Below are 13,296 nucleotides of genomic sequence, written 5' to 3' on the forward strand. Positions count from 1 at the left end.
TCTTTGGCCTTGGAGGTGGTTTGGAGCTGAGATAGGATATGGTGGGTTGTGGTTTGGAAAACATTACTTTTAATGCTTTTTAGTGTTTTGTTTTAAACATTATTGAGCAAATTGTCACATGAGTCATGGCCACTGTTTAAAACAAGTTACATAATATAAAAGTATATTAATAAGCAGCACTGCTCTCAAACGACCAATCAGACTAAATCCTTTTGTTTATGAAGATAAAACAAAAAACAAATCGCCTGGGTGTCTATGAATATAACTTTACAGTGTCACCGAAGGCCTTCACTCCAGAACCAGGATCCATCGGTTGTTTATATCACTGAAACGGTTCAACATTAGAGGATCGTTAAAGTGTTTGTTTGTTCATTCTTCCTTTCATTCCTGCGTGGATACGCTTTTGGTGAGATCTGAACGTTTACATAAACATTTGTGAACAGCAACGTGTTGCCTGTGGAATCTTTGAATGCGCCTCAGCACGGCGCATGCGCAATACTTGACATTTTGAAGTAGCTTCTCCGGGGTGTTTGAACAGGAAGGCGGACATGTTGGCCAGGCTGTGTGAGAAAATCGGGCATAGCCTGCGATTGTTTTCCGAAAACTAATACACATTTAACCCGGTTTTTATGTACATTCAGTCTGAGAGTTACAACGGTTTGGACGGGAAACGGTTGACAGCCAATGACAGTGCCCGGGACTTTGCAGAAGGACTGCTGTGAAATGCTGGAGCGACTCCGTGTTTAAAGTGTTCGAAATTTGGAAGAAGCAGAAGTTTTTTTTTCCCACCACTTCTACTTTTGAGCTGTCAGATTCGTTTGTCGTTTTCTGCAAGGGCCTGGCACGGCTATGGAAACGGGCCTAGACTAGACTTCCGACGAGCGACCCTTTTCGAGAAGACATTGCATATATGTTTTTAATTGCCTATTGTTTGGATACACCAACGTTTTAAGTCCTTATCCTCAGTGGCATCCTACGGAGGTTGACTAATCTGCCGCCGCATTTGTCTTTGCCACTGAAGTTGTTTGCCACTCATACAGGGAAGAACATCCGCTGACTCCGAAAATGTTGCATGTTCAGTGCAACTTTAAAGCCTTCATTGCCTGTGAAAGCTCGAGGAGAACGATGCATCTTCTCTGAAGTGCGGTGTAAAGTTCACACGAAGAAAGGAACATTTGGCTAGCTAGCTCCTGCTGGCTGCTAAAGCAAGCTAGCTAGCCAGCCAGCCTGCTGCCTCGCTAGAGAGCTGTTTTTGTTCATAGCCCACCGTCGGGACTGAGTTTGAGAGCAAAATGTCTTCTAGAGAAAGTATGGAGGCTCGGTTTGAAAAAATCGATGCTATGTTGAAGGACCCAAAGTCAGAAGTAAACACGGATTGTCTACTGGTAAGTTTGTAGCTTGTTAGCTTGCCAGGCAGCTAACGCTGCCGTTCGGGTTCAGTCTACTCCTTGGAGCAGAAATTATTTCCGATACCAAGTTAGTCTCAGTTGTCACTGAAGAAATGCTGACATTCACGCCGGCAGCCCAGTTGGTTCACACACTCCATCAAGTTCAAACAGCTTTGCACAGGCAAACATAAAGTATGGATTTGTTGAAGGATGGCAGTTTTTTTTTTACATCGTTTGCCTTCAGTCAAACATTGTGTGAAGTTGGAGTTACACTTGTGTTGTGAAAAAGTGCTCTCATGGACACAAACGTGTTACCGGCTCCTCAGTCTTCCTAACAAGGACCAAGACAGTCATTGAAAAAGACGAAGTTAAAAACAAACAAAAAAACTATATATTTATAAAAAAAGAAAAGTTTTTATAGTTTTACAGCTCACTATGTTCGAGTCAGGTCAAATTCATTGGCACTTTGTGGATATTCTGAATCTGTATTACATTTTATTACGTATTTATATATATATATATATATATTACCCATTTGGTTATTTGTGTCTCATTTTGATGCAGTTGTATCTATTGTGGTCGTGCCGTCAAACAGTTTTGTATGAATTTGCGTCTGGTTACGTCTCTTTGTGGTCATGTTGCTTCTTCTTATGCCCGTTTTGTGATCATATTGCAGGTTTGCATTTAGATATCGCTGTATAACAATTTCTTTGAGCCATTCGGTATGTTTGAAATAATCTCAGGTTAGGCTTGGCTAATAGATATCCGTCTTTTTGGTCATTTTGTATCGCTTTGATCTTTTTTGTTGTTGTCTTTTTTTAAGATAAGATCAGGATTTCCCTAACTAAGCAGTTTTCAACATGCTTCCCCAAAACAAACTGAGATAAATGACGAGCATTGCAACTTTTATTTATTTTCTATTATTGCTTTGCTCTGTTACCATTTCACAACAGGTGTCAGTGAGAGCATAATTGCACGAAAAAAAGCAATGGCAATGAGAATAGACTGGCATATGGCTGCCATTGTGTGCACCATAAAGACAGGCTCCCTGTGTCAAAGTATTTTTGGACATTTAAGTCGTATTGCTTTGTTAAATCTGACCAAGTGGTTTCCTGCCACCCACTCTGAAGCCGTTTGTTTTTCCACTAGGTTCTGTTTGGATCACTAAGAAGCGAGTGATTGGGTGTGTTGCTTTTGTCTGAATATTTGATTCTAAGCTTAGTTTGAAGCGATGGACCCTTCTTCAAGCCTGTTGTAACCTGTAGGCCTCGAGCTGCATGAGTAGAGTTTTTCCCTGACTGTTTCCTGTGTTATAGGTGACAACTCATGAATTGACTCTCCTGTCTGCTGCCACGTGCTAAACCCTCAAGCAACCCCTTCGTTGGTTTTTATTACTGCAATCTTTGGAACTGACTCGGTGTGGAGTGGATGCCAAGAGGATGAAGCTGTGTCAAGAGTTTGTTGATATCAGGAATATTTCAGCATGGGTGAGGGTAGCAAGTGTTTTCACAATGACTTGGCTTTAGTTTTACTAGTATATTTGGTGTGGTGGATTTAGATTTGTTGAGGGTAAATTGATGAATAACAATGCTTAGAGTATCTATGGACAGAGGTTGGAACCTGTGATTCAGGTTTACTGGTTTGACTAAATTTTTGTTATGGGTTAACTTCTCAGATTTACAAGGAAAGAGTACTTGTCATGGATCTAAGTACAGTAGTTTTCTTTGTCACTCATTGAGGTGTTGCACATGTATGTGCTGTTTATTAATGTGTACTTTATGTTTTCTGTATTTTGATGGCGCTAGACAGGGTGTATGAGGTGGCAGACTGATATCTGAGCAAAAGAACATCAGGGAAGGTGTCTGTTTGGGGATCGGGTTTGACCTACCACCCCACCCACATGCCTAAGTTGTAAAGTTTATGTTATGAATAAGGTGCTGTCGATAGCTTTCTTTTGAAAAGAAAACATGCTTAATCTCGGTGACCTCCTGTCATGTTGCAGAAAGAGGCTATTAAACTCCCTTAAAGTGCACACTCTGCATTTTTATTGGCAGAAACCTGTGGGGACTGTTCCCACTGGCAGCTACACACAAGAGTGTTGTTCACCCCCCACCCCCCACCCCTTCCTGCAATCTACCCTGATCAATGAATGGGGGCCTTTTGCTGAGGCTCTCTTTGCCACCATGCAACTCCACCCACAGCTTAATAAAATTCCATGCTAATCAAATAACCTCTTGTCTTTGACTGGCCTGGAGCTCCTTGAGTGTCCCAAAGCCACTCTGCATGTCTGGAGAGAGTTTAGACCAGGCAAGCAGCTCTGAGGTAGCTGGGTGTGGGCTCTGCTCTCTTCCCATAAACCAAAATTATGTGGACTGAAGAGTAAAGACTCATGTTTCTGAGGGCTGTGAATCAGGACATTTAACTCATAAAGCAGCCAACATGCTTGGCTATGAGTAATAGGTTCCATCAGAATCCACAATTCAGGCCCTTTACTGGCGGTTTCTTTACCTGCCATTGCATTCTTTGAAGTGTTTCACTGTTTGAGTTTCCCTACTGAAGCTTGTGTTGTGTTATGGTGATAATTAGCCCGTACTTTACTGCTCAGCTCTGGGTTTGCATGTCTGTTCTGTTTTCCAACTCTGTGCCTCTTATCTTCACCTTCTAAATAAATCCTACTTGGAGTGAAGAGTAGCTTTATCTGGATTCCCCACCACCACCCAGTCACTGTATTCTGGGCTGGTTTCTAGAGAGATGACGTGAGCAGACGGTATTCGCAGTGGCACTAAGATTGAAGTAAAATAGCCTTATTGATTTTTGTTCCCCCATCAACTTGTTCAGATTATCATCCCTTCTGGAAGTTGGGACAGAGGAGGAGGTTAGTTTGGTCTTCGGAGTGAAAGTATGCAGTATAGTTTCCTAACTGCTCCTCTGCTCAGACCCAGATTTGTAAAGTTTGATCATCATCTGGTAAATTAGAACTGTTGAGCTGATATGTTACAACCTGTTTTTCACTGGTGTAGCCTCTGTTAGAGATATATTATGGTTTCCTGGCATAGCCTTTGTTGTTGCTTTGACACTTTTGAACGTGAGCTCGTATGTGTTTGATCCCTCTTTCATGTGTTATTTCAACTTTAAATCTGTAATAAGAGTAATTGCAGGAAATGGCAAAGTCAGTAAACCAGATTTGCCCTCTGTGATTATGTGAGGACTGCATACACTGCATGTTAGCTTGTGTATGAGTAAAAGCTGAAATTGTTAATATTGGCAACAGTATAAATGGTTGTTTTCACTTGCGTCACTGGAAAATAAAATGTCTAAATTTCTCTTAGCAATTGAAATATACTTTTGATTTATTTTTTTTCTTTGTGAAGTAGCACTGCTGTGAATTAGCACATATATGAAACACCACATCTATATTAAATAGAGATTTGACACAGATGTTTGATGTCAACACTCTAGTTTTTGACACACAAATGAGGTTATGTCATACAGCATCAGTCTTGATTGATTAGTAAACCCTGAAAGCTATGTTCACTTTGAACTCTTCCGTAATTATGGTCCATTTTTGAAATAATTTTTGACTTTGATGCCTCCTAATTTTCTTATAATAATTGATCTGTTGAGGCTCAATTTCACACAACAGTCAAAGTACAGTGAATGTTGGCCTTGCTGAATACCTGCCCTTGTCTCAGTAACCTTTGCCTTTAATTTGCAGACCTAACCCACAAGATGTTGTGTGCACTGATAATGGAGTTATGTCTAGTTGGCTGTGGGTTTACTGGCAGGTCTGGTATTTTTGACAGGAGCACGATGAAGATTTGTCAGTATTCTCCTTTAGCATGTGGGGGTTTGGTAGCATTAGTTTAATATCGAGGGATTGATTTTACTACTTTGTAGGCATACAGTCTAACCTGTACTTCTAAGATTTTTATTCTCAAAGCCGATTGAAGCTGGGTACGGTGTATAATTTTCTCCTTTTTTTTAGGTTCTATCAGCCCACTTGCATGCTTTTGCTTTGTTTTGTGATTGCTCTATATGTTTAACCAAAACAAAGAGTGTGTCTCCAGCACGATGACCTTTAATGTTAAAACAAGGTTTAGCATTTATAGTCTACATATGGTCCTTATTCGTAGATCACATGATAGGAATTGAGCTAAAAGTGTTATATCAAACACGATGCCCAGTTTCCTCAGTCAGATGGTGGTAGAGCATCTTTATGTGCTGCACATCGTTTCTGTTTTATACAGCATCTGTAATATAAATGGAGGTGAATGATCGCCAACATTAAAAATGTTCTCTTTTGCTTTGTGAAATCAACAAAAGTTTTGGAAAACTAGCCTTGGAACATTGGAATTTACACAAGGTTTGTGTAAACTATGTTGGATTTGTACTAGCTGACCGAAACATGTTTAACCACTAGATTGGACTTTGATTTAGATGAAAAAACATATTTGTGGTGAACGTTATAGCATTTGATCTGCCCCCATTGTCGAAAAGGTTCAGAGTTGTCAGTTGTAAACTGCTCTCCTCAGCTCTTCAGTTATGGGAACAACAATTGGCTGAGCTATTTGTAGCTCTGCATTCCCTCAACTGACTGATTATGTTCAGGAATGCATACTGCAATGATCTGGTCTTTTAATAACTAAGTCATTCCTCTTCTCCTTCCTTTTTTTTTTTGTTTTAAACCATTTAACTTCAAGGTGTTATGATTTTCTTTTTATCCGTTTTCCTAATTGCTTCAATCCCAATCGGTTCGTCCCACTCACAGAGGGCTTCTGACTCATGTCTGGCGAAGACGGTTGAAGTGTACCGAGTTCATGTTTAATAAGATGAGTACTTGTTTGGGTGAGATAAAAAAAATGCTCGGCAGCAGAGGCAGGAAAGCAGAGTTTTTGCCTGACAATTCGGAGCTCAGTCAGTGGAAACATGTGAGTAGGCTCCACTGTTGGAGTAAGTCATTTATATTTTCACATGAAAGCATTTGTGACAGTGATTCTCGCTCACTTGGACCTCATAAGAAAATGGAATGTCCCTTTTTAGCCACCTCTGGGTTCACTGTCACTGCCATTTATACAGCAGAGTCCTTAGATATGCAGCCTTTCTTGGTAAATGGGATTTGCTGACAGCAAATATTATACACAATAGAAGTAAAATTGCTTTGGACATAAATAGTTAAAATAAGCCTAGTGCAAGTGTCCCAGGCAGCTTTCAGGCTACACCAATGAAATGAATGTACAGTTGGATAAGGGTCCCTCTCAGACTGCCTGAGACTAAGCAGTGAGGAAGTGATGTGGTATTTCATGCTTTGAATGGCTTCATTGGTTTGTATGATCGCGTTTGTGTTTACATTGGCTCAGCCTACAGTGAAACTACCTTTATTTGCATGGCGAACTGAATGGCTGTCTGCACAATTCTTCACATGTGGAAAGCATATTGTCGTGACGAAGTGGCAGAAAAGGAAGCAAGAAGCTGGGCTCGACTTAGGCCAGTCCGCATGCCTTGTGCTAGCATGCAGAAAGAGATGATGTGGCTGAGTCTCTCATGGAAATTTTAACTCAGACTTTAATGTCTGGAAAAGAGCTTGTGTGTATTTTTCTCCGAGAAAAGTTAAGAAGTAGAAGAAATAATTGCCATATGTAATGTCAACCACTGGCATAGTCTTTTGTACAGCTATACATTTTTTTTACTTTTCATTGCCACCACATTTACTTTAATATGGTGATTAAATTGGCTTTGGTGTTTTTTGATAATCTCAGAGATGTGTCGTCCTCTGGCAGGAGCAACATCGGCAGAAAGAGGATAACAGGGAACCCTGCAAGCTAAAACAGACTGCCTGCTCCTGCTGTATTGAGTTAAACATATGTAGGATTTGACTGGTTCTCTTTTTTTTTTTTGAGTTGCAAATAAAGTCAGTTACTGAATTTAATATTGCTACAACTTTCTTGCACGGTGATATCATTCATGTATGATTTAGCTAACATTTGAGTTAACTTTGTTTCCGTACTGGAGCAAATTCTTTTTATTTTATTTGTGCGACACAGTCTCGCCTTCTGGAATTGGAGAGAAACAAATGAGCCCCCATGGAACTATTCAGAGCTGCAAGAGTTGATGGAGCTGCTCGACTAATGACAGTTTACTTTGTTGAAATTACTCTGAATTTCTAGCTAAAGCTTTGTCTGTGATCTTTCACCTTGAGCCTTACACTTATTAGCCTGGCAGTGAGCTGATTTTTGGTTGATCCAAGTTAGGATTATTTACTACTCAGAACAGTTCAATGGCTGAAACCAGTCCGACACCAGTGTTTTTGAAGGCTAACCCTCACACTTGACAATCGTGAATTAGTCCTTGAAGCTAATTCAATCATTAAAAGCTGAATTAAAGCCAGTTACCTGGGTGTTTTATTGGGATTTAGAACAAAACAAAATTTGTTGCACATAAATATGTCCATGTAAGAATATTTATATGATATTTCTATAATGAAGAAGAAGAAGCTAGACATAATATTCCCTGAAGGACATCATCTGCAACAATGCATATCAATGCATCAATGCATGTGCATGTGAATCTTCTGTTTTTGACCAAATACAGAAGATTTAAAAATTTTTTTTTTGGGTCATTTATTAGTTGTTCTATTGAATTATTCAGAAACTTTAAATTGTATCATGATAGAAAATATGGAGTGGCAGTAAGTTAGCTGTGTGTGGGTCACCCACAACCTGCAAGGTTTACGGTTAGATCACCGTCCTCATGTCATGTGCACATCTGGCCCCTGCTGCTCCTGTTTGGGAGTTGGTTGTTCCAGAGCTAACAAGCCTTGAAAAGCTTGAAGAAGAAAAAAAAATCATGTTTTGCATTTTTTTATTGAAAACTGTATTCAGCTCATAAATGAAGGATTTCTCTCTTATTTATGCTGAACTGTGTCTCTGTCTGCGTCTCTTTAGTGTTTCGCTCGCAGCATCTTAACGTCGCTGTCATGCACTCTGACTTTTCCTTGTTTTTTCCTTTATTTGTTCTCTTATTGGACCAGCCAGCTCTATATGTGCCAGCCCCTCCCTCCACCTTTCCGTCACGGCGTTAAACACTGGTGCTGATTGAAAATACTGTCCACTAAGTGACTCTGTACTTGGGATGATTTCTTTTTTTTCTCTCTGTCTTCCTTCACTTTTTTGTTGCGGACTTGTTTGGCCACATACCTAAAATAGCTCTCTGACGTGTACAGTCCTGTTTGGAATGTTACTGTGGCTGTCCAGAGTTCTCTGTGGCAGGAAGTTATGCAAACGTGCAATGTTGCGCACAGAGCCTTGTGATTTGGGTCCTGAAAGACTCAGTTCTTTCGCATTTTTTATTTATTTATTTTTTCCCCACTGTAGGCTGGTTGGATACTGCATGGTCAACAAGGTCCCTTTTTCTCCCAGTTTATGGTCTGACTTGTGTAAAGGCTTTTTGGACTTCTGAAGTTTTTGTTAGCTAAAACTAAAGAGCTAAAGATGGCTCCCTGTCTTGATAACAGCCTTGCTATTCACCAATTTCCCATATTCTGTCCCCTTCAGAATATTTATTAAGCCCCCGTTAATATAAATGTCCCCTGTCTGTTTTTTTTTTTTTTTTCTTCCTACCAGCCATTCTCCACCTCCCACACTCCTGCCTCTCCCACCTGCCTTTTCCCTGTTTCCACCCTTCCTGCAGGGCACTTGTTGGTGTTATGTCTCACGTAGAGGGGTGTGGCTGTGACCTCCACTGCAGAGCAGAAGCAGCATAGTTACTTAAGAGGATTCCTTGCTTTGTCTGAGCCGCTGATTCATCGTGTGTCATCACTGCTTTGCTCAGAGATGCAAAAACAAATGCGTTATTAACACGTCCAGAATACTTGGGTGACAAAATTCTTGCTATGATAGTGAATTCAGAGATATGATGTATGTTATGCTGGCCATAACATACATCATACATTTTTTTTTTTTTTTTTTTTTCTGCATTTGATTTATACCTCAGCTTTGAACTTGTGCCTTTTTAACTTTTAGAAGAAAGAAAGTTTTGGTAAGCTCATCTGTGACACGGGCATAAGATGCTAATTTTCAACATCTGGTGCACACCTGCTTGTGGGACTGAATAAATCTGTGTGTTCAAGTGTTAATGAACCTGTTTTGTTTCAGCCACTCTGGATTATGGCAGATTAGATTAGATTCTGTCTAGCCTGGGAAAAGAAAACTTGGATGCATATTTACGTCTTTTGGAATTCAAATCTTGTAACTCCCTCATAATTTTAAATGATATTTATTAAGCCAACTTTAGAGCCTTTCTCAGGCACAAGATACCCATCATTAATGGCTTCACGTGTCTGTTTGAGCAACTGCATTCAGTCTTTCAGACACAGTCACATTTATGTTAATGTTCCTCATGGCTTCATTTATGTCAGTGACAAAGGGGACCACAGTTCAGACATTATTTTCCATTCACACAGGATTGGACTGTACAACCGCTGAGGTTTGATGAAAATGTCCATCTGAAGTCAGAATTATCTTAACTGCCTGTATTAGACAGATGAGCAGGCTGTGGCCGTCAAACATACTAGCGGTGGATAGAAGTAGCTGAAAATGTAACTTTTCTGTATGTTCAAGTTTGTGGACAAGAGAAATGAGTTACTGTGATAAGGGACTTTTGATATCTTCATACACAAGTTGTATCGCACATACAGTAATGAGGATAAAAAGGACAGTATTTTCTTTTGTTACTCCATCTTTCTCAGTCTTACTTTTATGATAATCAAGTTGTTTCCACAGGGACACTGAGGGGAGTCAGGAGCTGTTCAGTTTCGGTTAATCAATCCGTATGATGTGTTAGCTTAAATTGAAACACGGGTTTTTGAGTATTAGTCTTATTCAAAAAACATCTAACTGAAGTAGAATTATAATGTAAACAAAACTACTTATGACCAGTCTTTATACAAACATTGCTTCGCTGATGTACCATTCTAAATATTGTAAAGTTTACCGCTCTCCTGTGCAAAGTTACCCAGACGCCTGTGACATGGCGCCACTTTGTTACTTGCCACTGGTTCCTGATGTCGCTTTGATGTATTAACCCTGATGAGCTCTTATGCTCATTTCTTCAGATCCCTTTATGAGACACATTTTGAAACTTGGCAGCTAAAGAAAAAGCATAATTTGATCCTGAAGCTTTATGGAAATGCGTGATTAGTTTAAAAACAAACAAACAAAAAAAAAAAAAACGTAAGGTCAGGCAAATGAGACTTATTGTTTGAAGATGTCATTTTCCAGGGTGTCTTCACAGCTCATCCATTGAGGGTGTGCTTTACATACAAAGGCTTAAGTTGGATCCTGTCCCCATCAAAAACTTAAGGCAAAAATCCACAAAAAGAAAAATATATATATTTTCATGCGTTTACTACAACAAATGTATCAATTGAACTAAATCTTATTGTTGCAAGCAACATGAAAGCTTTTTTTTAAGTGACCTTTGATGTCCTTGAGTGAACCGTTGAAATGTGTTTTTCTTGCTTTAACTTTACCCTCAAACCTTCCTTGGTATTATTAATACTTGAAGCCCACTGGTAGCTTACTGCAGAAATCTTCAGAGCTGTTCTACAGAGCTCCTCTCCCTGCCGGTTTGCTTTTGAGGGTTTTCTGTGATGTTGGTGGATCAGCAGAGACGGAATAATTTTGTTTCCCTGCTAGTTAACGCCGTTCTTCTTCCCTCAGGATGGCTTGGATGCTCTGGTGTATGACCTTGACTTCCCTGCCCTGAGGAAAAACAAGAGCATTGACAACTTTTTGAATAGATGTAAGTACCACACACCATACTTTCCCTCTTAAGGAGTCCTTTAACAGTGATGTCCCATTTGTGTTTGCAGAACCCTGTTTTATAAAGTCTAGGCTCAGAAAAAAAAGGCTGTTTTTGGGTCACTGCTTGGACACAATAGGTGTCTGCTGCTTGGTTTCCCCAACAAAGGGGCTTTCATAAATGTTTGGTGATCCACATGATTCGTATAAGGTTGGCTTCTGTTTTTTTACAGTGTCCTCAAACTATGTAATCCCCACAACTGTGGTTTAGATTTAACGAAGGTATCAATCCGAGGCTGATTGTGGGTCTATATCTCTATTTCCCAAACTGATTAATGCACCTACCCAAATCTCTGCAATTATGTTTATAGGAAATGTTTTTTTTTTTGTTTTTGTTTTTTTTCATATTACTGTTTATCCCAGAACTTGTTCTTATAAAGCCAGGGATGTCTGGGATGGGGGTTGGGTGTCATTATCGTAACTTGCTTTTAATTTCCTGAACAATAAGTAGTCAACCAATAATTTACCCAGAACTCATGTAAGTGCACCAAACAACAAATGTTTGTTTGTTTGTTTTTGTAGCCTTGGTTTCTTAAAAAGCTCTGCAGTAAATAAACTTTTCTCTGAAATCTAGTTGGATATGTGCTCGTATGCAATGCTGACTGCTTATGGCTGACTTTTATGGAGACATTGCTGGTGCCAGGCATGCGCTGTGCAAGTTTTGTGCGAGCATAACTGAGTTTTATATTTGAATATCAACCAAAGCTACAGTAAGCCCCTGGGCAAAAACCTGCCATTACACATCTTCTCAGTTACTCTCGGGCCTGTCCTTTTGTGTAAAGCATTGATTGGTATGGCCTAAAAGACCAGCTATGTACTGAGACCCTGGCCCTCAGTAGCACGAGTTGCCTGAAGGGGTTCCTACTTTGTGCTTCACGCCACAGTCGAATCAACCGATTGCTCCAGTGTATGTGTTCGGGGACCTACTGAAAATATCCCTACACGCGTGCACAACTAACCGAATATGATCGTCTATGCAGCAACATTATGTACGATACCTAAACATATCAATACTTCTTAATGATTGTCTGGAATTTCAAGTAGGGGTACAGCTCCTACAAAGTCATTCCTCAAGAAAAATCTTACACACTGATTCTAATAGCTTAAGATTTCATTTTATTTATTTATTTTTACAGAATTTGAACTTGGATACCCCCCCACACCCTGCTTTTCCGTGCAGGCCTGTGCCAGTTTGCGGCCCGTGTGAATTGAAAATGATCCCCCCTAGTACAGCATGACCAAATTTGGCTGAATGGTGGATAATATCTCCCCTAGGGGAGCTAGAATTATTACATTGGGGAGAGGCCAACTCTCAGCATGCAACAAACTTTCCTTAAACGCTGTCAGCTTTTTCTGGTGTGTTAGCCAACAGTTTTGTTCCTGTTCAAAATATAGACATTACTTTACTCTCAAAGGATATTAGATCGTAAAAACGGATACCTCACTGCATTAACTCCATTGCTAATTCAGCCATCAAGCTTTTGCTGCTTTTACTTGATGCCTCAATGTGTAGTGCAGAGGATAAGCTTTTTCTTGAACAACAATTTAATAACATGAGCATAGTATAGGTTTGTGTAGAGCAACTTTTTTAGCATTAACGTCCCTCTTTGTTTATGTTTCCCTCCAGACAAAGAAACCATTAGTAAAATTCGGGATCTGCGGATGAAAGCGGAGGACTATGAGGTGGTTAAAGTTATTGGAAGGGGTGCATTTGGAGAAGTTCAGTTGGTAAGAATTAGATTTTTGTGTAATATATCAATTTGTTTACTTGATGTTGTGAACAGAACATGAACTTTATTGTTGCATCATTTATTTTTTTTTTTCCAGGTAAGACACAAAGCCACAAGCAAAGTATACGCTATGAAGCTGCTGAGCAAGTTTGAGATGATCAAGAGGTCGGACTCTGCCTTCTTCTGGGAAGAGAGGGACATCATGGCTTTTGCAAACAGTGGATGGGTAGTGCAGGTATGATGTGACGATGAAAACCCTAAACCTAAGGCTGACCCCGGACCAAAACTGCGACGGTTCAGCCAGCAGTCACGATTTACAAT

The 13,296-nt window shown here is 39.9% G+C and overlaps 1 protein-coding gene across 5 annotated transcripts in view; it reads left to right on the plus strand.

Moving 5' to 3' along the window:
* Positions 1–520: 520 nt before the first annotated feature.
* rock1 (Rho-associated, coiled-coil containing protein kinase 1) overlaps positions 521–13,296 on the plus strand; it is a 28,962-nt gene continuing 16,186 nt past the window's right edge. For 2 of the 5 annotated variants that reach the window (XM_075483180.1, XM_075483183.1), the window contains exons 1-4: positions 5,980–6,316; positions 11,105–11,186; positions 12,873–12,973; positions 13,073–13,210. In XM_075483180.1, the coding sequence (XP_075339295.1) occupies positions 6,206–6,316; positions 11,105–11,186; positions 12,873–12,973; positions 13,073–13,210 (432 nt within the window). In that variant the 5' untranslated portion in view covers positions 5,980–6,205. Of the gene's footprint in view, positions 1,386–4,161; positions 4,264–5,977; positions 6,317–11,104; positions 11,187–12,872; positions 12,974–13,072; positions 13,211–13,296 lie in introns of those variants that run through there. The other 3 variants (XM_075483182.1, XM_075483184.1, XR_012772835.1) reach the window with 3 other exon arrangements.

The sequence above is a fragment of the Odontesthes bonariensis genome, chromosome 14 (assembly GCF_027942865.1).
Source record: "Odontesthes bonariensis isolate fOdoBon6 chromosome 14, fOdoBon6.hap1, whole genome shotgun sequence".
Lineage (NCBI taxonomy): Eukaryota > Metazoa > Chordata > Actinopteri > Atheriniformes > Atherinopsidae > Odontesthes > Odontesthes bonariensis.